Source organism: Canis lupus, chromosome X (assembly GCF_011100685.1).
Source record: "Canis lupus familiaris isolate Mischka breed German Shepherd chromosome X, alternate assembly UU_Cfam_GSD_1.0, whole genome shotgun sequence".
In the NCBI taxonomy this organism is placed as follows: Eukaryota; Metazoa; Chordata; class Mammalia; order Carnivora; family Canidae; genus Canis; species Canis lupus.
In genome coordinates, this window is record NC_049260.1 from 121,912,623 (window position 1) to 121,937,278 (window position 24,656).

Sequence of the window (24,656 nt, forward strand, 5' to 3'; positions counted from 1 at the left end):
TCAGGCTTGTTTTCCATGAAAAATATGGGACGGGTTGCCTGTGAAACTTGATTCTAGGTGCTGGGAACATCCTGCATCTAAATAAATCTACTCCCATCTGCTGGCGATTGCCTGAATATCCAGTCAAAGTCCTATCACACCAAAAAACAAAATAATGATCGGGAAGTAGGCAAACTTAGAAACAGAGATTCTAGTTTGGGCCTCTACTGTTATGTAAACTCAGGCCAATCCCCTTTCCTTCTCTGGGCCTCAGTTTCCCTATATTACAATCTGGATGTTTGGACAAAATGACCTAGAATGGCCGTTCCATGTTCATCAAGCAAGGATTTTTTTTCTAGGATGCCTGGGTGACCAGGGAGGATGGGGGCATAACTAACAGCAGCAGGGGTGGGTTCAACTGACCCACATCTGTATGTGATAGAGACATATGGATCCCACCATCCTTTTTTATTTCTGCACCTATGTGGAAAGGCTCGAGCATTTGCTGCAATGGCAAGGGAAAGAGGGGACAAGGAGATGAGTAGAGGTGTGAGGGTGCTCTGCTTTTAAGACAGGGAGCTTCGATATTCATTCTTTAAAAGTTTGATTCTAAAATGGTTAAGAAGGCTGCGGGAAACACTCAGCTAAGCAGGTGATTGAAGCTTTTCTGAGTACAAGCAATTCCAACTCACCTCACCAATTACTGAGCGAAAGTGGAAGAGGGCTGTATTTCTGTGTGAATGTTCTAGCTAACTAAGAGGGACCTTCAAATTCATTTTCATTGCAACTTTTCTCAATGGCATGCCTTAGGAGGTTCACTGTTGGTAAATGTGACTGAAGTCGATTTGTTGATTGCCCATCTGGCCCACGGGCTCAAGGGCGGTTTTTCTGAACTTGCTTTGTCATGTATCAAAGGTGGGAAAAGCAGAGGGGATTGAGTGAAGTAATTTCCTTATCCTGTGACATCCTTTTGTTTCACAGGACAGTAATCAAAGTAGTGACAAGAATAAGAGCCCTCTAGTCAAAATGCCAACATTTCCACACTATGGAGCTGGAATGCAAAAGCATTGCAGTGGAGTGCTCTTTGAAGGCTACCTCCCTTGAACATCCGAAACACTGGCTTTGGTCTTCTTTATCCTTCAAGGTGTCAACCGTGGACTCTCACTTCCACTCTGCGTGCCCCCGCTATGGGACAGAGTAACATCTCAGAGTGATCCTGGCTGGTGAATCTTTCCAGTTCCCTGGGCGCCTAAACTTGGTGCCAAGAGCACTCCGAGAAATTAAAGTCTTTAAGAAATTCTTGGGCTACTGGAATCCAGTGTCCGGCCTGATGGGAGGGGCACCCCCGCATGGCCAGAGCTCAGCCATAAAGCCCACTGGTGATGCCCCACTACTGCGACCAGAGGCAAGGCAAGCGGGATTACTAGGGGGGCAAGATAGATGTTTTCAGATCTCCAGCTGTGTCCAGCTCTTTCAGAACACACATTCAGCCAGGGCATTCAAATCGCCTCCCTCCTGTCACCGCAAAAAAACCTCAACACAAACACCAAAAAAGCCCCCCAAAAAACCAAAAAGCAAAAAGCAAACAACGGCGAAAATCCCAAACAAACTCTTGGACACGCGCTCTTCCAAGAGAAACCCACCTTTGGCGTTTTCGCAGAGAGGAAGAAGAAGACGCCCTGGGGGCCCAAAGCCGCAGACCTGTGCCCCGCCCCCAGCAGCCCGGCCCCCCTCCCCCCTTCACCCCCTCCCCCGGCCCGGCCCCGCCCCTACCAGTGTCTGGAGCCGGCCTGGGGACGACTGCAGAGGCCTGCAGGGGCGGGGGGCGCGCGGCGCGCAGGCTGCGGGCGGAGGCAGCCGCGCGCGCCTTTTTGTGCGGCTCCCGGGCCCCGGCGGATTGGTTGGGTCGGCGCTGCCGTCGGAGTGGGCGGAGCCGGCGGGGCGCGGCGCCCAGAGTCCAGTCGCAGCCCCGAGCGGCCGCAGACGGAGCGCACTTCGCCGCGGCGGGGTGCGCCCTGGGGCTGCGTCGGGGCAGAGCTGCCGCGGGGCTGCTGCTCCTGGGCTCTGGGCTCCAGCCCGAGCCCGCGCCGCCTGCGCCTCGGCCCGTCGCCGCGTCTCCTTAGAGACTCGTAGCGACCCCTCCCCAGCTCCCCGCAGCCCATCCCTTTCCCCGGCCGCGCACTGCCGTCTCGCGCGCCTTGCAGCCCGGCGCGGGGTGGCCATGGGTATCAGGGGGATCCTGCGAGCCGCCGTGCTCCTGCTCCTCATCAGGACCTGGCTCGCGGAGGGCAACGAGCCCAGTCCTACCCCAAAATTCCACTTCGAGCTCTCCCCGACCGTGCCCGAAGTCATCCTGAACCTCTTCAACTGGTAAGCGGGTGCCGCCAGCCCGGGCATGGCGGCGACAGGGACCGGGGGGGGGGGGGTGCGGCCCCGGGCCTCCTGGACGGAGCGGGCTGGGGTAACTTGAACCCGGTTCGCCGAGCCCCGGCGCTGGGGTCCCGCCTGCGGGGCTCTGGAGCGGGTGGGTGGGAGTGCAGGCGGCGAGTGAGATAGAGCTGGGTGCTTCAGCCCACCTGTTACCGCGGAGCCCCGCAGGTGCCCAGACTGCAGCCCCGGGGGCAGGGGGACGACGATGCCCTCGCCGCGGGGTCCGCCACGCACCCCCGGGACCGAGGCCGCGGGCAGGTTTCCCCAGTCATATCCATTGGCACCTGTGGGATTGGGGGGGTAAGGCAGTACGGGGTGATGGACAACTCACAAAACATAGACAGTATAGAGACACCTGTTTGAGTCAGGATTTTAGAATGTTCCCTGAAGCTTGTGCGTGTGTTCGTGTGTGTTGAGCGGTGAGAGACCTTTTCCGATGCCGCAGATAGAAATTATTGACTCAACCTCATCGGAGCCCAGAGAGTGGATCAGTGGCTACATAACCCTATTAGCCGTGTGGCTTGAGATGGGTGTGCTTTGTACGCACTCCTGTGAAAACATTTGAGGATTCGAGGTTTGGGTTTTTTTTTCTTTTCTATGTGATTTCAAGTTTGTTTGGGTCTGCAAATATCTGAAGAGATGTTAAACAAACAGACTTTACATGTAGATCACACAAAAATGTGTATTTGCAGGAGCTACGGATCCTGAGCATTGTCGAATGGGTAAAGTGTGGTACTGAACAGGTGGGAATGCGTAGCTTTAATTCAAGAGTAATACATGTGTACACTTTGGAATGATGCAAAATGAAATTTTGTCATGAAAGATGATTAGGAATGATTTTTAAATGACAAACCAGAAATGAACATGTATTCAGAAAAAAAGTGGGGGGGGGGGCAGTCTGGCAAGGTTCCAGCAGACAGCCCTGCAATGTCCTCCACCCGACATACCAGACTGCGCTAGTGAACTCTCTCCCCCTCTCCCTCTCCATCTCCCTGACCAACACACACACACACACACACACACACACACACGCTCAGATTTGCAGGGGCTGATGTTCCTTCCCTGGTCAATGCGTCAAACATCCTAAGAGTCCTAGTGAAGCCCAGGGCCTGTTCTCATTCACAAACCCCTTTTGAGGAAAAGAGCCCCACAGAAGATCCAGGTGAATTGGATGAGCTTCAGAGACTTCTAGAAAGGCCAGCTCTCTGCAGGGCTGGGATGGGTCCACTTACATGTGCTCACCCAAAACACGTCTAGGCTGGAAGCATATGCTTTGCCAGAGAGAGGTCTGCTATGTCTTTTTGAGAACAGCCCTTGGGCCCCAGAAATCTAAAATTGTTTGGGTGAGGGTCTTAAATCTCTGCTCCATGAGCAAGGCTCTCTCTGCGTCATGTGCCATATGTCAAGTCTTCATACACAGAGTTGTATACGCACAAGATTTACATAGACGTGACAACAAAATGCCCAGTCGTAGCCTATGTAGGGGAAATGTGACTAAGCTGGAGGATGTAAACCGGCTGGCTCAGCTCAGGAAGACACCGAGGGTGGAAGATGACTTTTCCAAAGGCCATCAGGTGTCCCTGGGAACACTCCCACTGACCTGGAAAGCTGCATTCAGGATGTTGACAAGATGGAGCTTCTTCAGGGGTTGAAGTAATGTGTTTATCTCAGGGCTGGAAGCTGCCCACTCCCTCCCCCCTTCACTTCCCCTCCACTCTCCCCTCCTCATTCCCCCCCTCCCCAATCCTGCCCAGTAACAAGCATCCAGTCTTTGTGCCCCATTCTCTGGATAACAGCGGAAGAGGGGGAGGGGGGAAAAGGAGTCTGCGTCACTGCTGCGCTTCTGGCTGACTCACTGTTGGAAGGGAGGGGAGCAGGGAGAGACGGGTACATGTATGACTGTACATGTCTGCATGTGTGGAGGAGAAAAGAAGGCCCTTGCAAGTTGACATCTGGGGTGTTCTTTGTTCCCTGAGATGCAATGTGGCATGTACTGATGACCAGCATTTCCCAATGACTTCTCTGTTTCAGCAAAAAATGTGCAAATGAAGGTGTGGTTCACAAGATTTTGGACAGGGTCCTGTCGAATTATGATGTCCGTCTGAGGCCAAATTTTGGAGGTAAGACGTATCCAGATTCTAGAAGCCTTTGTGTTAGGTGGAATAGAGCTGAGACAGATGCAAGGAGACAAGCCCTGTTCTGGACGCTGACCAGTGGCACTCCCCAGGCTCAACACTTTTGCCTCTCCACACCCCACCTTCCCCACTCTGTGGAAAAGCTGCACGAGAGCACTTCGAGGCCCCCAACCCCCAGGCCTTTTGCTCTACCCCTGCAATTTCACCCACTTCTCTGCCTTCTTATGCCCCTTCCCTTACAACAGCCTGAAGTGCACTCCCTGGTGTGGCTGGAGAAGCAGTAACCACAGACAAAACTGCTGTGTCTCACAGGCTAGACTTTTCTGCTCCATCTCTGGGGGCTGGGGCGTGCATTCTTCTACTTGAGCCCACATTCTTTGCACCTTGGACACTTGCAAAGTGATTAGCTAGTTCAAAACTAAGGGCACCATCATCTCAGTCTAGTTTACTTTTCCCACCCAGGTCCTGGGCACTTGTACCCCACCACCCCTCAGCCAAAGCCTTCAGCTCCCACCAAGTTCAGTTCATTCAACACACTGCGGTGTGATCTTTGTAAATCCAGCCTTGTCACTTACCTCTCAAACTTTTGATGGCATTATTTAACTGCCAAATATAATCCAAACTCCTTACCCAGCACTGAGATCTCAAGCACAGAAAAGAGAAATGACCAAGAAACTGAAACGGGAAGCCAATAGATGAGTTTCTACTTTAATTCCACCTATCCTCCCCCCTGGAAAGGGGTGCCTGGGCTCAAGCTTCACACAGCTTGAAGGGACAGCCAATCTACTCCCACCGCACAGAACAGGAGTGGCATCCTTTGGCCCAGGAGCCATCCAGGAGACCTAGACCAAGGGCGGACAAAAGGAGGGGTACGCTAAAGAAAAGTTAGTCACATTTCCGTCCAAAGGAAACAGAGAAAGAGCTAAAAGTCAGAGTGGCTACGTTGGAGAAAGCACTCCACTTCCTGCAAGTGTTAGAACTACACACATAACTCTAAAGGGTTAATTAATGCTAATGGTCCCCCTGGGTACATATGAATAGAGGTCTCTGGAATTCACAACAACCTCCACACTGAAGGGCTGAAGGGCACACAGCCAGCGAGGTCGACCGATGGGGGCGCTGTGATTTGCCTGGAGAGCCCCCAGGAAAACCAAAGCTTCATGCTTTGGAAGCGGGCTGCTTAACTGGTGTTGCCTGGGGACAGAAGGGGCAGTCCCAGATCCAGGGTGAGTGTGTGCTGCACCTTAGAAAGCTGGAGTGGAGCCGGGAGAAGGCAGGTTCTTTCCCAGATGCTTGGGCCCAGCCAGCACCCCATTGTGCGACACTGGTTTTGGAAATGCTGCACCAAACTCCTGTGGCTATCAAGGGAGTTGCTACTACACTTCCTCCCTTCTTCATGGTCACGCTTCTCAGGAAATGCTGACCAACAGCTGGTCAAGTACACCAAGCATACCCTTCGCACTTTTTCAGGTTGCAGTCTCTGCAGGCATGGGGGTGGGGTGGGGGCAAGGGCAAGAACCCCAGCCTCTGGGGATTATCAGGTGTGGCTGGTCCACAGTATCACCAGGGCACCTCACAATCGTCTTCTGAACTAACTCGGATTTGTTAACACCTGATGCCTAACCTCCGAAGTTACACTAAGCTTTATGGGCATGTACACCTGGGCCATATGACAAAAGATGGGTCCCTGATTTGGCCAAATAGTAGATGAAGGTGGTAGAGCGAGGACAGTGCATGACTTCCCGGCATTTAGAGAGAAGGAGGCGCTACATGCTCTGTCTGCAACTGTTATATGGGCTGGGGGTGGGGGTGTCAATCAATGGGACCCTGGGTCAGGGGCTTCAGGGTTGGGGTAACCCAGGACTCCCTGTAATGCCTCCCACTAGACACAGAATCAAATTCCCTTCTGTCCAAATGAAATTGAGATTCTAGGACATACACACACACACACACACACACACACACACACACACACCTCAGATACAGAGGCCTCACCTAACTGGTCAGGGTGGGTGGGTCAGTAATGAAGCTATGGGAACCTTATCACTTCAGGAGGCAAAGGAAGAGGAGGAGGAAGAGCCAGTTGCTTCTTTCTGGGCAAGAGAGGTAGGGATTCCACAGTGTTACCAATGGCAAGTCCTTGGGGACTTCACCTGGTTCAGCACCTGGCATGACATAGGCCTAGAGGAAGGGAACGAGTGGGACATCTTCATCATTCCTTGATTTATCTGTTCTTCCTCTCCTACTCTGATGGCTGCCAGGAAAGACAAGGACTCGTGGTACCAAAACCTTCAAGAGGGAGGAAGTGGTTAACCCCTTTCTGCCTTCCTGAGCCCATCAGGAGGGATAACAATGGGAAGTGAGGCTGAGACCATCACCCGAGAGATAGCATTTAGACACCTTATCTGGAAACCTCTTGTTCCCCTCTGTGGGGTACCTTGGCTAAACTCCCACAAGGTGTCCCCTCTAGATGGGTAAATTAGAAAACAGTCCCAGGTGTCCTTCCTCCAGGCTGCATCCCCAGGCCAGGATTCCTGGCTTGGTGAGGGGAATGTGAACTTCATTTCAGCTCCCACATGCTTCTTCCACTGGGGGCCCTTGGACAGGGCTACCTCCTGGCCCTTTAGGGTTGAGGTCCCCCAGGATTCCACTGTAAGAGATGGGGTTACCTGAGTGGCACTAAGATGAGAAGTCTGACCCAAGAGTGAAGTGGGGGCAGGGATGGCTGCCTGGCCCCTCTAGGGTTCGTTGCCTGGTGAACACACTTTCCACCCTCTAAAGGCCTGTAGGGAACCTCAAAGGCTATAATAATAAAAGAACTACATTTCTAGAAACCCCTATCACTACTTGTGTTGCCAGGGATCATTCACGGGAGCCCTAAGTGCTGGAGTCTGGGCTACGCCCTCACAGAGAGGCCCATTTACTTCTCAGCTGCCATTCATATGCCAATGCCCCGTCACTTGTCACTTTTTGAAGCACTAGAATAGGAATAACACTTTTTCCTCTTTGCAGCTCAGTTTCTTTTCTTCTTTAAATTTACATTTTTTAAAAGATTTTATTTACTTATTCATGAGAATACACAGAGAGGAGAGAGAGAGAGGGGGAGAGAGAGGCAGAGACACAGGCAGAGGGAGAGGCAGGCTCCATGCAGGGAGCCCGACATGGGACTCAATCCCAGGTCCCCAGGATCACGCCCTGGGTGGAAGGTGGCGCTAAACCGCTGAGCCACCCAGACTGCCCGCAGCTCAGTTTCTCGGCTGTCAGCCTGCAGTGAAGCCAGTGGGCTAAGTTGCAAGTGTCCCGCATGTTCCCCTAGCAGTGTTGTGGTGTGATACATATAAAATAATGGCTTAGCTGTGGGCCTGGGTAAAGGCAGCTTTCAGCCAAAGGGAAACCACAAAAAAGTGTTTTTCCACTGCACCGTATAGTTTACTACATATTTTCACATCCTTTATCACGTTTGAGTGGGCAGTGCTAACTCCTAGGACAGAAAAAGAAAGCCAGGAGGTAGAAACTCACATAGACACACATTCAGTCACACTCACACCTTACACATGCACAGACAACAGGAGCATGTTCTCACAAATGCACTCAACAATTTATTCATACACAGGGGTGCCAGAGTGGCTCAGGTAGTTAGGTGTCCAACATCCGCTCAGGTCATGATCTTGGGGTCCCGGGATCAAGCTCCCTGCTCAGTGGGGAGTTTGCTTGTCCCTTTCCCTCTGCCCTCCCCCCTCCACTCATGCACTCTTTTTCTCTCTCAAATGAATAAAGAAAATCTTTAAAAAAATGTATTCATACACACATTCACCTGCTTTTGCTCCCATGTTCACTTATACTTGCACACCAACTTGCTCACATATACAAACACACTGTGAAATTCACTCACATACATACCAACTTCCACACACAGACGCTGGGATATTCACATACATGGATGTACACATGAACACGTTCACACATTCGTTCATATACATGAGTCACATTCACCCACACGCAGAAAAGAGCTTACACATAAACTAATCTCCACATGCTTATACATGCACATACACTAACATAACTGCACACACATAGGCGAATACAGTCACTCACAGAGGAACTTGCTCATACACATGAACATGACACAAACATGTCCACATATTTATCAATTCCCACAAATGTGCCCACACAGGAACACACATTCACATCCACATGTGGAAACACTCACACATTAACCTGCTCACACATTTACTCATCCCTGCACAGTGACACATGATCACAGGTGAATATGCTCATGGATTCACTTGTGCATCAGTATGGTCACACATTCAATTACACACAAACACAGTCATGTACACTCATTTAATCACACACAAACATGCTCACACACACCCACTCAAGCATATAAATGAGCTTACATACAGACACCCACATATATAAGTATGATGAGTGTGAGGATGTAAACATGGTCACTGATCACACTTCTAACTTGTATACAAATAGGGCCACACACACAAATATATTCACACAATGAACATGCTCACTCACACTGACACAGTCACATACAAAATTTCACTTACATTCTCATTCATTCACACAAACACTTTCATTTACACATTCCTTCATATATGGACTTAACATGCTCACACACAGACTTACACATGAATATGCTCAGACACATGTATGCACAGACACATCCATTCAACACACAAACATACATACACTCACGTAAAAGTATCTTTCACATACAAACATGAATGCATTTGCTCACACGTGGACATGCTTAAAAATACATTTATAGGTAGAGGCTCACAGACAACCCACATATTTACTCCCACAAAATACACTTAAATACATACGTGTTCACATGTACTAGCTCACAAACACACTTAAAAATACTGATATATTCACCCACATTTCTATATGAATGCAGCATATTTATAGACATGCTCACCCATTTACTTTCTCACAAAACACTTAAAATATTTAATGTTTAAATATTTATACACACAGACATGGTCACATCCACTCATGTACATGCTCACACATTGACTCCCACACAAACATGCTCACATATATGAACATACAAATTTGCCCACACACAAACTCACAAATACAAACCTCCCATGTTCACTTGCACATGAACACATTTCATATACTCACTTCCACGCACCAACCTGCCTACATGCTTACACACTTACATGCAGTGTATGCAAGCACACAAGCACACTCATGGAATCAGTCATATATGAACACACACATTCACTTCTATGCATGGACATGCTCACGTACACACACACACATTTACACACACAGATAAGCTCACAAATACACCCACGCTCAAACATTCCCTTGCACATTAACAAGCTTACATACATTCACACATAATCACAATTCACTCACTCAGTTACACTCATACACGAACACACGTTCATTTGCCTATGAACACACACATTCACTCTCATACAACATGCCTACATACATGCAAATGCTCACATATTTACTCCCACACAACACACTTAAGTACACAAATGTGCGCATGCATTCTCACTCATATACTCACATGCTCTCATGTGCACAATGACACCTTCACCTGTGCATGAGCACAACCACACATTCACTCATGCACATGAATGTACTCACCCACACTCATGTGCACAACACACATGTTCATTCACACAAAGACACATATTAACTCACATACACTCATGCAAATATGCTCATACACAACACAAACCTTAGCTCTTGTTTTTGGGCTCATTGCTCTTGAGTTTTTATCACAGAAACATTTAGAAAAAGTGTGCTTCATCTCCTTATTTTCTCTTTATCTCACCTGACCCCTTCCTTTTATCCTGTCATGGCCAGGCCCTGCTCTAAGTGGTTGGTTTGCATTAATTATGAGATCAGTGCTGTCATTATTCTGAGTTTACCCATGAGGAAATTTAGGTTTGTACAGGTTAGGTAACTTTTGTAATGTTTATTTAAATTCCAGTTAACGTACAGTATCCTTTGAGTTTCAGGTGTATAATGTAGCAATTGAACACTTCCATACATCACCCAGTGCTCATCACAAGTGCCCTCCTTAAGCCCCATCAGCTGTCTCGCCCATCCCTGTCCTCCTACCCGCTCATCCCCTCTGGTCACCCTCAGTGTATTCTCTCTAGTTAAGAGTCCATGTCTTGGTTTGCCTCTGTCTCTCTTTTCTCCCTATGCTCGTTTGTTTCATTTCTTAAATTCCACATATGAGTGAAATCATATGATACTTGCCTTTCTCTGACTTATTTCACTTAGCATTATACTCTCTAGCTCCATCCATGTCATTGCAATTGGCAAGATTTAATTCTTTTTGATGGCTGAGTAATACTCCATTGTATAAACACCACATCTTCTTTATCCATTCATCAGTCGATGGACACTTGGGCCAGTCCCATAGTTTGGCTACTGTAGGTAATACTGCTATAAACATTGGGGTGCATGTGTCCCTTCAAATGAGTATTGTTTGTATTCTTTGGGTAAACATGGAGTAGTGCCATTGCTGGATCATAGGGTAGTTGTATTTGTAACTTTTTTTTTCTTTTATTTAACCATTTTTTAAAGATTTATTTATTTATTCACAACAGACTCAGAGAGAGAGAGAGAGAGAGAGAGAGGCAGAGACACAGGCAGAGGGAGAAGCAGGCTCTATGCAGGGAGCCTGACGTGGGACTTGATCCCGGGTCTCTAGGATCACACCTTGGGCTGAAGGCAGTGCTAAACCGCTGGGCCCCTGGGGCTGCCCTATTTATAACTTTTGGAGGAACCTCAGCCACTCCGGAAAACAATATAGAAGTTACATAACTTATTCAAGGTTGCACAGCTAGTAAGTGTCGCAAGAGGGTCCAAAGCTAGGCAGTCTGGCTCCTGAGTCCAGGCTTTCCCATAGTCTGCATGTAATAGTGTCTTCCTGTGTTATAGGTGCCCCTGTGCCCGTGGGAGTATCCATGTATGTCTCCAGTATCGAGCAGATCTCAGAAATGACTATGGTAAGTGTGTCAGCTTCAGTAATGGGACTGGGGACAGGGCACATGTGGCAAGGAGCATGGTCATAAGCCAACTCTAGTTGTTCTGACTCGCGGCAGAGCCCACATAAGTGAACATGGTAGCTTTTAGAAACTACAGCCACCTTGAACAAAAAAATAAATCCAAATGAGTTATAAACCTAAAAGTTAAAGGCTTATGAAACTTTTAAAAGAGAATGTAGAATATTGTCTTTATGTCTTTGTGGCAGGACTTTTTTAAAAAGTCACGGAAAACAGAAACCATACAAATAAATTCTGGAAATTTCCCCTATATTAAAATTCTAACTAGCCAAGACTTCTGGAACTTCTGTTTTACAAAACAGACAACAAAACCAGTATAACAAGTGTAAAAGGATAAGTCAGAGTGGACTAAGATTTATGCAACACGAAGAGCTGCTCTTGGAAATCTATATAATTCCTGGGCATTATAGAGAGAGAGAGAGAGAGAGAGAGAGAGAGGCAGAGACACAGGCAGAGGGAGAAGCAGGCTCTATGCAGGGAATATTTTAAAAACAATAGAAAAATAATTAGAAAATTTGAACAGGAACTTCCCTTTTGTGAAGACAACAAAGTGGCAGATAAACATGTGAAAATATGTCAGACTTTATTATGAATCAGTGAAATGCAAACTAAAACCAGAGCAAGAATCCATTACATATGCACCAGAGTGACAAAAGTCCAAAGTCAGACAGTACCAGTCTTGGCCAGGCATGAGCATTGGGAACTCTCATCTGCTTCCAGTGAGGGGGTAAAGGGGAACTTTCACATCACAATTTTTATTTCATGTTGATTTTGGTGCGTACTGTGTGTTCACACAAGGGAATAGTCTCTCCAGGGCAAGTGAACAGATTTTAATTACAGACATCAACATGAATGAGTTTCACAAATAGAATTTTGAGTGAAAGAAACTAATTATGAATACATGCAGTGTAATTCCATTTGGAAGAAAAAATTAAAAATAGATCCAAGCAATATGTTTCCTAGAAATACCTATATAGAAAATAAAACTAACAAACCAATAGAGCTATTATCACTAAAATCTAAGATAACAGATACTGCTGGGAGGTAGGTGTGGGGAATATGCTCTAGAAGGAACACACTGAAACTTGAAAGTTATTGGTAATATGTCATTCCTTAACCTGGAGTTTAAATACATGAAGTTCAGTTTATTCTTAACATCTAACATTCTTATATGTTCCAATACTCGTCTGTATTTGTGATGTATTTTGTACACCTGCATGCATGTGCGCACACACACACACTTTGAGGATGGAAAATTGGATGAGCTCACTTATGACTGGAATTTCCCTTTCTTTCTCCAGGACTATACGATCACAATGTTTTTCCATCAGACCTGGAAAGATCCACGTTTAGCATACCATGAGACCGACCTGAACTTGACCCTGGACTATCGGATGCTGGAGAAGTTGTGGGTGCCTGACTGCTACTTTCTAAATAGCAAGGATGCTTTTGTGCATGATGTGACTGTGGAAAACCGCGTGTTTCAGCTTCACCCGGATGGAACGGTGCGGTATGGCATGCGGTGAGTTTCCTTAGGGCCTTGACGACCATCCTGGCAGGCTTCCTTCTTCCCACCACGTATCCCATAAATGCACCGTAAGGGACACACTAAGGAGCCCGTGGCTTTCCACGTCTGTCCTGCACTGCCCCCTCACTCCTCCTGCACAGTAGTCAAAGTGAAACCTTCAGAGTTTCTCACAGCCATCCTTGGCTGCCCTGTCCCCACACCTTGGCCATCCTTCAGTCTGTAACTTCAATGCCCTCCTTGTCAAGAAATCCTCCTCAATTTTCTCAATTCGAAGAGCTCTACCTCCACCTTTTATGCATTTTATACATTCTGTTATTTATATTTGTTTCTTTTCTCTTCCATCAAGTGAGGGAGGGAGACAAATGAATGGTGAAGCCCATTCAGGGAGGGAGGGGCTCAATCTCGGCCATTGGTCATATTTGCATCATGCAGGGGGCCCGGGGTGTGCGGTACTATGCCTGTTGTCTATGGCTCTTACACGTAGGATGTGTACACACTGGAAATCCTCACTGGCTTATTTATAGCACAGCATATGGTCACTGAGCCTCTCGTCACAGCATCGTCTCTTACAAACCATCACTTAAGACAAGCATAAGAGATAAACGGAGCTCAGAAAATTTCTCCAAGAGGTAGTTGCACCAGGGTTCAGCCTCTGTCTCTGAGTCTCTCTTCCCCTGGGGTGCTCCTGCTCTATCCCTTTGTTTCTCTCTCTCTCCATGGTCCAAGGTGCTAGAGTCAGAGAACAACAAAGCTTGCAGGAAACAAGGTCACTGGTCATACTTGTTTCAGTTAAAAGGGCCCTCAGCTAATAAATGCTGTGTGGACGATTCATGGAAGGGAGACAGACAGACAGGCAGACACATCCCCACACACACACACACACCCTACCCGGTGTACAAAATAGAAATCACCGCGGTACCTGGTGGCTCAGTTGGTTTAGCGTCTGCCTTCGGCTCGGGTTATGATCTCAGGGGCCTGGGATCGAGCCCTGTTTTGGGCTCCCTGCTCATTGGCGAGTCTACTTCTCCCTTTCTCTCTGTCTGCCGCTACCCCTGCTCGTGTTGTGTTCTCTCTCTCTTTCTCTCTCTCTCTCTATAAAATAAACAAAAAATAAAATCCTAAAAAAAAAAAAATTGGAAATCACTTCGAGGTCTAGCCTTCCTTCTATGTGGTGGGTCACTTGTCTCACTTCCCCAGCTCCTCCCAGATCCTTCCTCAGATTCCTGTCACAGACCCACCACATGGCAACTTGAAGCCCCTGCCCAACAGTCTGTATCCCACCTGAGACATGTTAATACGTCCTACCCATTTATACCTACTCCCGTTGTTTTGCTTGGCCCTGGTGGCCTACGTGCATAGGCAGACACAGAGAGAGGAGAGCTCAGTGGGAGCACCTCCCACCCCGGAGCCCAAGGTGGGCCTGGGCTACAGCTCGCATCCCTACATGCACAACACATACGGGCACTCCACGTCAGATTGGGTACCTCAGCTGCTTCTGTGCAGCCCATTTGGCTCTTGCCAGTTTTGCTCCTTTTTCAGCAAGAAAGTCCGTTCCCTGTCTCTCCATCCAGTTTCCTCCAGAGCCTTTCCCATCCTATTGCCCTGTGGTTTCCTACTGTACCTCTCTGTTCCTTGCCTCCTGCCACACCTCTTGGTTTCCCTGTCACATACACCTGCCCTCTCCTCGCTGTGCAACTGTGAGTCAGCTCAGCCCTAGGAAGGAAGGGAAGGAAAGGAAGAGGGAGGGGAAAAAAAACAGAGGGAGGGAAGGACAACCCAGCTCGAGGGTAGGCAGTTTGGGAAGGTGTTGGGTGGGTCGGTCGGGACATGGAGCGCCTCTCTCCTCCACACCCCTGCAGTTTTCTCAGGAGTGGCTGCTGGCCTAGCCTTGACTCACTTTTCCCTTCCTTTTGCTTTTCCTCTGCAGACTTACCACCACAGCAGCATGTTCCTTGGATCTGCAGAAATTCCCTCTGGACAAGCAGACCTGCAAGCTGGAAGTGGAGAGCTGTACGTATATCTTCCGAGGCTGCCTCTGTTCTACCTGGGGTTCAAAAGGTGGAGTAGACAGTGAGAGGGAGGGCGTTATCTCCCCTACTCCCTGCCTCCCCACTCTCTCGCTCTTCAGTAGATGGGCAGGCAGGCAGACAGAGGTATATATGTAGCATCTGGCAGAAAGTGGCCTTTCACGCGTAAATAGTTCCACAGGGACATTGTGGACAAGCCAGTGGGTAGGAGCACATCTGTTTACTCTGCTTCCTTAACTAGCTAAGAAATTCCTAAGTGAGACTTCCTTTCCTAGTGCCCCCCTCCCTTGTGCTCAGACACAGAAAACCACAAAGGTGCTCCAAAAGTGCACGTTCTGACCATCCTTTGGATTCCACAGACTGCTCTGGCGTGAAATCTGCCCATGCCTGCTTTCTCAGACCAACTCTCTCTCCCTCTCGCAGATGGTTACACGGTTGAAGACATTGTATTATACTGGGAAGGCAATGGGAATGCCATCCAGGGGACTGAGAAGCTGCACATTCCTCAGTTCAGCTTCCTGGGAAAGACGATGAGTAGCAAAGAGGTGTTTTTCTACACAGGTGGGTGTGATCTTCTCTCCCATTTCTTCTGTCTTTGGTACCCTGGTAAACTGCATGTCTGTCTGCCTTTGACCTCTACACTCTCTGCTGCCTCCTCTCCTATTGCCTTCTGGCTCTGGACGCCTTCCAAAATCCCCTTCAAATGAGGAAATCAGTGTGGGAGTGCTTGGCCCAGTTGACACTCTATGAGTGCAAAAGGTTCATGTGCTTGCTGATAAAAACAGGCCTCCTCTCCTGAGTCAGCCTCTCCCCACTCTGTTTGTATCTTTTAAATGTTTCCTGTATCCCCCATCTCAAAACCAGTTGACATGAAACAAGTGACGAAGGAAGGAGGAGAGAACAGACTTGTCATGCCATATGGGCCTACTGACATGCCATGGTCACTGGCCTTAAGGCAGCAAATAGGGTCACATTGGCAGATTGCCCAGGCTGGAATATTAGAGGCTTCCCCTCCTCCATCCTGTACTTCACCCTGAAAATCCCCTCGGCCCTGCCACTCTAATACCATTGTGTCTCCTTGCCAGGTTCCTATGTGCGCCTGATACTGAGGTTCCTGGTCCAGAGGGAAGTTACCAGCTACCTTGTGCAGATCTATTGGCCTACTGTTCTTACCACTGTCGTCTCTTGGATATCATTTTGGATGAACTATGAATCCTCTGCAGCCAGGGTGACAGTTGGTAGGTCCTGTCCTCATCCCAGGGAGGAACTTGGATGATCTTGCTCAGAAAAAAGTCGAGAGTAAGAGAGGAATACTTGGAATGGTGTGTGACCACACAGGGAAGGAAGCAATATGGTGCCTGCCCAGCAGGCATTTATAACCAGGGGCTTAGCAAGTCCCCAAAAGAGAGCCCGATGTTGGAGACAAATGTGAAAAAAACATCAGGGCTGGGATCTTGCCCTGTTGGCCCTGAAGTATTAGAAATCATTATTTGCTGGATGCATGAATGAACAAGTCATACATTTAGATCAGAAATGCAATACAACAAACGTTGATTAAGCAGCATATCAAAATGCCCATCAAAATGGCAGTAGAGGACTTCCAGAGAAGCTGCCCTCAATGGGTGTCTAGTGGGATGCTGGGATAGACACTGTGAGATGCCAAAGGAGGAAATGACCAGGTCTTGTTGGCTAAAAGTGCACCAAAAAAGTATTGCTCGGGATCCCTGGGTGGTGCAGTGGTTTGGTGCCTGCCTTTGGCCCAGGGCGCGATCCTGGAGACCCGGGATCGAGTCCCACGTCGGGCTCCCGGTGCATGGAGCCTGCTTCTCCCTCTGCCTGTGTCTCTGCCTCTCTCTCTCTCTCTCTCCGTGTGTGACTATCATAAATAAATAAAAATCTTAAAAAAAAGTATTGCTCAAACTGGGTTTTCAAGGCTTGCAGGACGCAGAGGCATAAGACTTGTCATTCAGTAAAACAGGAAATCACTATTAAAAGGCACAGGGGCCCTAAAAGGGGAGGACATCCCAGGGTGCTTGGGGCAGAAGCTGGGGAAGTAGGAAGAGTCACAGAGAGACAGGAGGGCCAACTGGGAAAGACCTCGAAATTCCAGTTTAAGCAGTTAGAACTTCCTGTCCCAGCAATGGGGAGAACCAGGTGGTTTTGAGCAATACCTGGGAGGGGCCTACAGAATCAGCTCCCAAGTTTCTATGGACCCAGTGTGCCCCATGTCCAGGTCTGGTTTATCCTTCACCATCTTTGGGGCAGACTTCTCAGCCTCCTTCTTTAGGAGCACATGTTGGACTGAGCCTTTAAGATTTGGGTAATATTTTAAGGGCTCACAAACCTTTCTGAGGGACATGAGCTAAAGGAAAGCCTACATACTGAAAGGCAAAAGAGGCTGGAGATGTAAGTCACTGTGAAACCATGGCTGGAGATTTTGGACTTGATTCTAATGAGAAAGTCACAATCATCAAAGCGTGGGCCAAGTATAAAGCTGGGGAGGAAGAGCAAAGAGAGCGCAAAGTCCCCAGGCCTAGAGAGCCTAAGGCCTTTAGCTGAGGGTCCTCCCCACCCCAGAGATACATCCTTCCTGTGGGACAGGGGCCTGATGGCTCACCCAGAACTTCAGCCACCTGAGGAGGCTAATCCTGTGCCATGTTCTTTATAGGTCTGACTTCAATGCTCATCCTGAACGCCATCAACTCACATCTGCGGGATAAACTCCCCCAAGTTGCCTGCATTAAGGCCATCGACATCTATATGGTCGTTTGCTTCTTATTCGTGTTCCTGTCCTTGCTGGAATATGTCTACATCAACTATCTTTACTACAGCCGAGGAGGATCCCGGCGCAACCAAAGGCGACGCAGGAGAGCCCGAAGAGTCATGGCCCGCTACCGATATCGGGAAGTAATGCTGCAGGTTTGGTTTTTTCAGCTTTCCCTGATTAGGGAGGGATTAGGCACCTCTTATGCCTAAGCTTAACCCTTGACCCTTTCACATTTCTTGGTTCCTTTAATCCTTGCACCACACACACACACACACACACACACACACACACACACACACATCAGATAACAAAGAACTAGAACAATTTATCATCACTCCTTAACAGGTCAAATCATTGTCCAAAGGTCACAAGGCAGTAAGTGGCAGAACTAGATTTTCCCAGACCTTTTGACCTCAAATCCAGTCCACTTAGTATACTTTCAAGGGCAGGTGATAGAACCAGAGGGAAGGGGAGCATAGGGAGGCTGAAAGGAAGAGAAAGACACCAAAGGGGTTGGCCTACCCCTCCATCCTTTGCTCTTTCAATTCCCAAAGCCATGCCATGCTCAGGCTCTCATTGCCAGCAGCACATTCATGGCCAGTGGTACCCCCCTCCTTCACAGGAAGCCCAACCACATCTGCCCGAGGAGGCCTTGTCTCTATCCACTGCATAGCACTCCAGGGAGAGCAGCTGCCCCAAGGAAACGCAGGCTTGGCAGCCCCCGTGGATTTCCCTTACATGCTAATAGCTTCTTGGTCCTGTTCCTCAGCCCTTTGCAAACCGAAGATCCCAAGAAGAGATGATTCTGTCAGTGGAAGAGATCGACACTCACATTGCAACTGTTGATGAGGAAAGCCCTCTCTCTCCTCTTCCCTCCCCACCACCAGTGCTTATTCATGTAGGGCTTGCAAATCCTGATGCCATAAATGTGTCTACTATCTCCTTGAGGGAAGACCAGATTAGCATAGAAGATGAAAGTGGCTCTCTGTCATCCAGGCCAGCGCGGGCCTGCCTGGCAAGCCTAGAAAGCCTCAGCTCTTTGACCTCCATCCCAGGGCAGGCCCCACTGGCCACCGCAGAAAGCCTCAGCTCACTGTCTTCTCTCTCAGAGCTGGCCTCGCTGGCCTCTAGAGAAAGCCTGAGCGATCTCCCCTCCACCCCAGAGCAGGCCCCACACAGGTATGGCATTCACGTTAATGGTTTTGAGAATGATGACAGTGTTACTCCTACTGAAATGCGCAACCTTGCTGAGGCCCATGACCACGCTGAGATCAGTGACCCAGAAGACCCTGAAGAGAACTTCAGCTTGGATGAGAGTCCTGTCCATATCCCTAGTGGGAGGCCTCTGCTGCTCTACGGCCACAGGCATGTGCGGGAAGCAAGCTGCAGCCTTGATGAGATCCGTAGCAACCTTAATGAGATCCGTAGCAACCTTGATGAGATCCGTAGCTTGCCTGATGACATCAGAGTTGAGAGTGGCTACCTTGACCTTGAGAAGCAACTCAGGTATGATCTTTACAACTGGAGGCCTAATGCTAAGAAGTTTATGCGCCTTAACCGACGCAAGGACAGTAACTCCGAGTCTGATGACAGTTGCCCGCCAAGTCCTGGGTGTTCCTTCACCGAAGGGTTCTCCTCCAAGCTCTTTGACCCTGACTATGTCCCTAAGGTCGACAAGTGGTCCCGGATCCTCTTCCCTCTTGCCTTTGTGGTGTTCAACATTGTCTACTGGGCATATCATCTCAATTAGTCCCATAGTGCCCCTTCATGGCTCCTCTCAATTCCATTTTGCCTTCTTTCTTCATTTTATTTTCTGGTTATTTGGGCAGTTGAATCAGTTCTGCCTTTCTCTTTATAAACATGAGGTGGGAAGTAGTTGGAAAGGATGTGTTCTGGCTGGAAGGAAAGGGATTGAAGAGGAGTTGGAGGTGAATACCACATTGATTTTCCTTTTCTGCTAGAAGACTATCACCTTTTCAAAGCCTTCCAATATCTCTGAAGCACAGAAAAGCCCCTAGAAATGTTTGGAGGACAAAGTCAGGGTGGGAGACAGAGGAAGGATCCAAGCCCTGTGCATGAATATTTCTGGGGGGTTTTCTGCACCCCTCCCTGAGGTATTGGATTTTTTTTCTTTTTCGTTACTTTTATACTTCTGTTTTTCCTTCCTAGGGATTATGGTCCTTGTTCACCCCCTGACAGGAGAAAGTCCAGCTGGGTTGAGCAAGGGTACACAGGGGAAGGATTAGCCATGGCTTGAAAGTGCCTCTTCCTCACTATTTTCTTCTGTTATGTTTTGAATGCAGTGTTGTGGTGTGGGATTGGAAATGGAGTGTGGGTGAGTAGGGGTACTGAGTGAGATGTCAGAGTGAGTGACAGATCATGTTTCCAGCAGGAGCTTGCAGGGGTGATGAGGTCAAGTTGGAGACTCCCAGATTGAACTGACATCATTGAAGGGATTGGACCTTCTCTTGTCTATATTTCTGCTTCACAGTGCTTGACTGTACAGATGGGGTACATCTGTCGGTCGGATGTTGGATGCTGACTTGATCACTAGTCACAGAGCAAGCACTTGCCAAACGGAGACTAGGGTCAGGAAATTTTTGACTTGCTCTTTCGTCACCTGATCTAGAATAGCAGACAAACAATTGTTGTGAATCTCTATAGTAATCCTGTGTGTCTAGTGCATAGCAAATGTCAACAAGCTCACTGACCCATCACGTTGTTACACCCTCACAGGAGCCCAGTAGCCAAGGAAGGCAGAGCACATTGTCCCCAGTGTTCCAAGGGGAAAAAATGGAGTTTATGTATCATGCTTCAGGATATTCAGCTAGTAAGTGGTAGAGTCACTCCACTTGCTCTTCTCTCTTCTTATCCTCTTAACTCTCTCAACTGAAGTGCTCCCCTCTCTCCTCCCCATCTTTACAAATGGGGGTGCTCCATCAGGTTCTGTTTATTTGCCAGGCACCAGACCAAATTCTATAGCACCTGGAACAGCTGTGCAGGAAGTGACCAGTGACCAGCCACTGAGCGTGAACCCAGCATGTGGAACACAGCCACCGCCCACCCAGTGAGGCGGCTAAGGGAAACAGAAAGTAGCCTGCACCCCAGTTTTCTTGGCAGCTCCACCTCATTAGTAGAGGCCATGGGAGAATAAGATTTACCAAGCGCTCAGCCTATGTTTCTCCTTCCTGCCCAGGCAGCCTCTCCTGCAGCCCCTCAGCCACCTCCCCTCTTGATTGTGTTTCTGTGTTTGTGTTTCTGTGTATACCTGAGTGCATGTGTGCATCAAGGTAATTATGTACATACAACCATTTGAGAAGCTGTACAGACCTATGTATATCAGTGTAAATCTATATTGGTGTGTATAAGAGTGTATATATAACAACATGTGGTGCATGTTTGTGTGTGCACACCCCTATGAAAGAGTGTGTGTGCTTGTGTGTACACACATGGGTATATGCTGTGTGTGTGTGGGAGCATATGTGCATACTCAAATTTATTTATCTGATTTGAATAAGTGTGAAAGGAAATACACCTGAGAGCCTATATATTTCCTGTTGGTGGCTCTTCTAGAACCACCTGATTTCCTTTGGCCTGTTCCCATATAAGTGGGGGAGGGCCTTATTTGGCCGGGCTGGTTAACTGACTGTTCCTTTCCAATTCCCTGTTCCAGGGAGCAGTGTCTCCCGGTCCCCATCCACTCTTCTCCTCCTTCCACCCATCTGTGCTGTCTCCTGGACAGAAGACACAGGAGAAGTGAATGTGGTCCCAGGAAGTGACAATTTAGTGCCTTGAGGTAGGAGGTGCTCGAACATGGGATAAGCTGGGAACACAGAGCATTGTGCTTTGTTTGTCCTGGAATGACATGTTTGAGGTCAAAGGCAGGGGTTGGCCAAGGGAGGGCCGAGGGCATGCCTTGAAGATGCATCAAGAACAGATACATGATGTAGACAATGGGTGGGGAAAGCACAAGAACTGGAGAGGGAGTTGTATATAGCCCTTATAACTCATCCCCTTATTGCAATCATATTGTAAGCCTGACACGTGTGGGGGCTGAAGGCAGCCAAAAGCAGGTGGGTGATGTGAGGAAATAGCCCAGGGGAATCAACTGCAACACCGGATGCAGAGAACCAGAGGTGCCTGGGAGAGAGCTGCAGGTATGGACCGTGGGGACGGGTCCTTTAGGGGTCACAGCACTATAGTAACCCATCCTGCATCTTGGGACCATGATGGATTTGGAATCCAGGAGTCCCTCCTCTCACCCTCTCTAGGGAAAGAGATTGTCAAAAGAGTGAGAGGATTCACCAAGGAGAGAGGTGCAGAGGAGCCCCAGGGGCTGATTACCTAGATCAGCCCAGCTTCTTGTGTCTTCTTCTCTATACACACAAGGTACAAATAGAGCCTCCTACACATACACAGCCAGAGAGACCTACACAGTCATGCATACATGTATACACATGTGGGCACTCACCCTCAGCACTAAATGGATGTATACACAAACACATTTACACTCACAGCCACATACATATTCACATGCACAGTCACACACTATCACCCTCCTAGTTGTGTGCATGCACACACACAAAACAGCTAAAAATAAAGAAGTTGCCACTGAAATGTCTAAGCTCGTCTCTCTTTTTGGACACCTCTCACAGGAAGATGCAGGTTGGAAGGAGAGAAATGACCCCACATCTGAGGCTCCCATCATGGCTATTGAAACACTTGCTTCCTGGAGCCTAAACGTTGGTCGGTTGATTGGGATCTGAGTTTCCAGGACCCTGGGGGGCCTTGGAGCCCTGTGGGAATTGAGCCATTTATTTGGGGTGATGGCATACAGAGAGATTTGAGCAGTGGAGACCAGAAAGTAGGTTTGAAGATGTATTTCACATCAATGCACAGGAAGGCATCAGAGCTCAGAGGAGGGGGTGGAGAGGCCAGTTGTAAATATCTCTGTAGATCCATGTAGCTAGATAAAATATTTATACCTTAAAAAGAACATCTTGCCCTAAAGTGCTGCAACAAGAACAGTCAAACTCGACTGCAACTCACACCATGTGAGGTTAAGTGTCAAGGTGAGGTGGAGGTTTGGCAATGACACCTTTGCGGAAGTTCGAAGCTTCTGAGTCGTTCATCATGGATTTGATCGTTCTAGCCTGCAGATTGCCAAATCTCCCCTTGCCGTGTTCTGTGTGTGTTCTGTCGTCAGCGTCATCGTTGAGCCCCATCCTTAGCCAGCTGCCTCCATCCCCTCCCACGCCTCATCTAGCACCAGGTAACTCTGGAAGTGCAGAGCATCTGGCAGGGCACTCTTGGGGGTCCAGTGAACAGAGCCTTTCTCAGCCCCAGCCAATCAGAGAGTGCTTATGGTGAGAATCATTTGGAGCTCAGGTGAAAGGAAGTGTCTCGTTGAGCCTGGGATGGAGCACCCCTCACTTTGCTTTCCTACCCACGTTTCCTTTCTTTTCTTCACATGGGCTATCCCATTAACTCTGTCCCTAGAATTCCTTTTCCTGCACTACCACAGGAAGGACACCCTCTGTCTCTTCAGAGTGTCCTCTTGCTGTGAGGACATGTGACACGTTTCCTGCCACTCTTTGCCCGTTCCATCTGCCACTGTGGGGTGCCTTTACAGAGATAACGGATGATCTTATGGTTCTTACTGGAACTTGTAAAATGTATTCATACAACCCGTGTCATCTTGTTAATAGCAAGGCAGTGAGGTCTTTGCATATTTAGAACTGAGTTTTGCTGAGACTGTGGCCATTCCTAATGAGGTTTCTTTATTCTGTACATAAAAGAACTAACCCTTTGAGCTATTAACTAATGAATGCATTTGCTCAGCTATCAACCTGCATGGTACCCTGCCGTGGTGATGAGCATCAGAGGAAATCGTGACTTCTATTGAAAGTGCAGTGTGTTTGTGTTTGTTGTGTAGTATCCTGTGATCCATATGAAATCTCTATTATCAGTGTTGGGTTTTCAGGGTGGGGGGGAGTGTGTTACAGTATCTCTCTGATATTTCAATTATAAAATAGCCCCGGTTGGTCAGGGTCACCTCTGTCAACGTGCGTGAGACTTTGCACCCACTATCTTGCCAGACTGCATCCCTGGGGTCAGGGGTCATCAGCAGAACTGAAGGTGCCCAAGTGTAGTGAAACTGGCTGTAGTGCCTGACTTTGGGCAGTGCCAGAGAGTTCTTCAGTGCACAGGCAAGGCAGTGCCATTCTGAGGCAAATGAAATACAGTAAAACCACAAACATGGACATCTTCAAGGAAACCAAGAGAGGAGGAGGACCAAGACCCACATGTCTTACTGGCCTGACCTGCAGAAGGGTGCAGAACATCAGAGACCACCCCCTACCCCCAAGACAACCCAGCCTCTTTGTCCTCATTAAATGTACAGTGTTGCATGAAAAAGACCTTGACCAATCTGGACTTCAAAGAAGGAAAACATGAAGAAACATCAAATTATGTTTCTGAAAAGTATGCCAAAATAAAGGTGTGTAAATAGTCAAAAGGAGAAAATAAATATATATGATAGCAATTACACTTATGGGTTGTTGTGTTTATTCTCTGTCAGATTGGAATGGAGTTTGGGCCCAGGAAGTCTCTGGCTTCCATTGCTCACCTTTGCCCTCCCAAGGCTTTGTACATTGACCTACTCGTCCCCTAAGATATTTGAATCCATGGTTTTCAAGCCGAGTGGAAGTAGTAATGTATAGTTGCAAT

General features: G+C 48.3%; 2 protein-coding genes across 2 annotated transcripts in view; both read left to right on the forward strand.

Annotated features, from left to right (window-relative positions):
- The window catches only part of LOC119868539 (melanoma-associated antigen 9-like), a 778,808-nt gene that overhangs the window by 726,120 nt on the left and 28,032 nt on the right, over positions 1-24,656 (forward strand). The gene's annotated exons all lie outside the window — the stretch shown is intronic.
- Positions 2,185-24,462, forward strand: GABRQ (gamma-aminobutyric acid type A receptor subunit theta). The gene is made up of 9 exons (XM_038588615.1): positions 2,185-2,349; positions 4,441-4,529; positions 11,481-11,548; positions 12,907-13,127; positions 15,061-15,143; positions 15,584-15,721; positions 16,246-16,398; positions 17,829-18,079; positions 18,697-24,462. Exons 1-9 carry the CDS (start codon positions 2,201-2,203, stop codon positions 19,675-19,677), a joined length of 2,133 nt encoding a protein of 710 aa, XP_038444543.1. The 5' UTR covers positions 2,185-2,200; the 3' UTR covers positions 19,678-24,462.

Excerpts from the sequence above, each read along its gene's own strand:
- GABRQ (XM_038588615.1), top strand. The coding sequence starts at position 2,201 with ATGGGTATCAGGGGGATCCTGCGAGCCGCCGTGCTCCTGCTCCTCATC. Across the intron at positions 13,128-15,060 it reads ACGGTGCGGTATGGCATGCG|ACTTACCACCACAGCAGCAT; the intron begins GTGAGTTTCCTT and ends TTTCCTCTGCAG. Across the intron at positions 15,144-15,583 it reads CAAGCTGGAAGTGGAGAGCT|ATGGTTACACGGTTGAAGAC; the intron begins GTACGTATATCT and ends TCCCTCTCGCAG.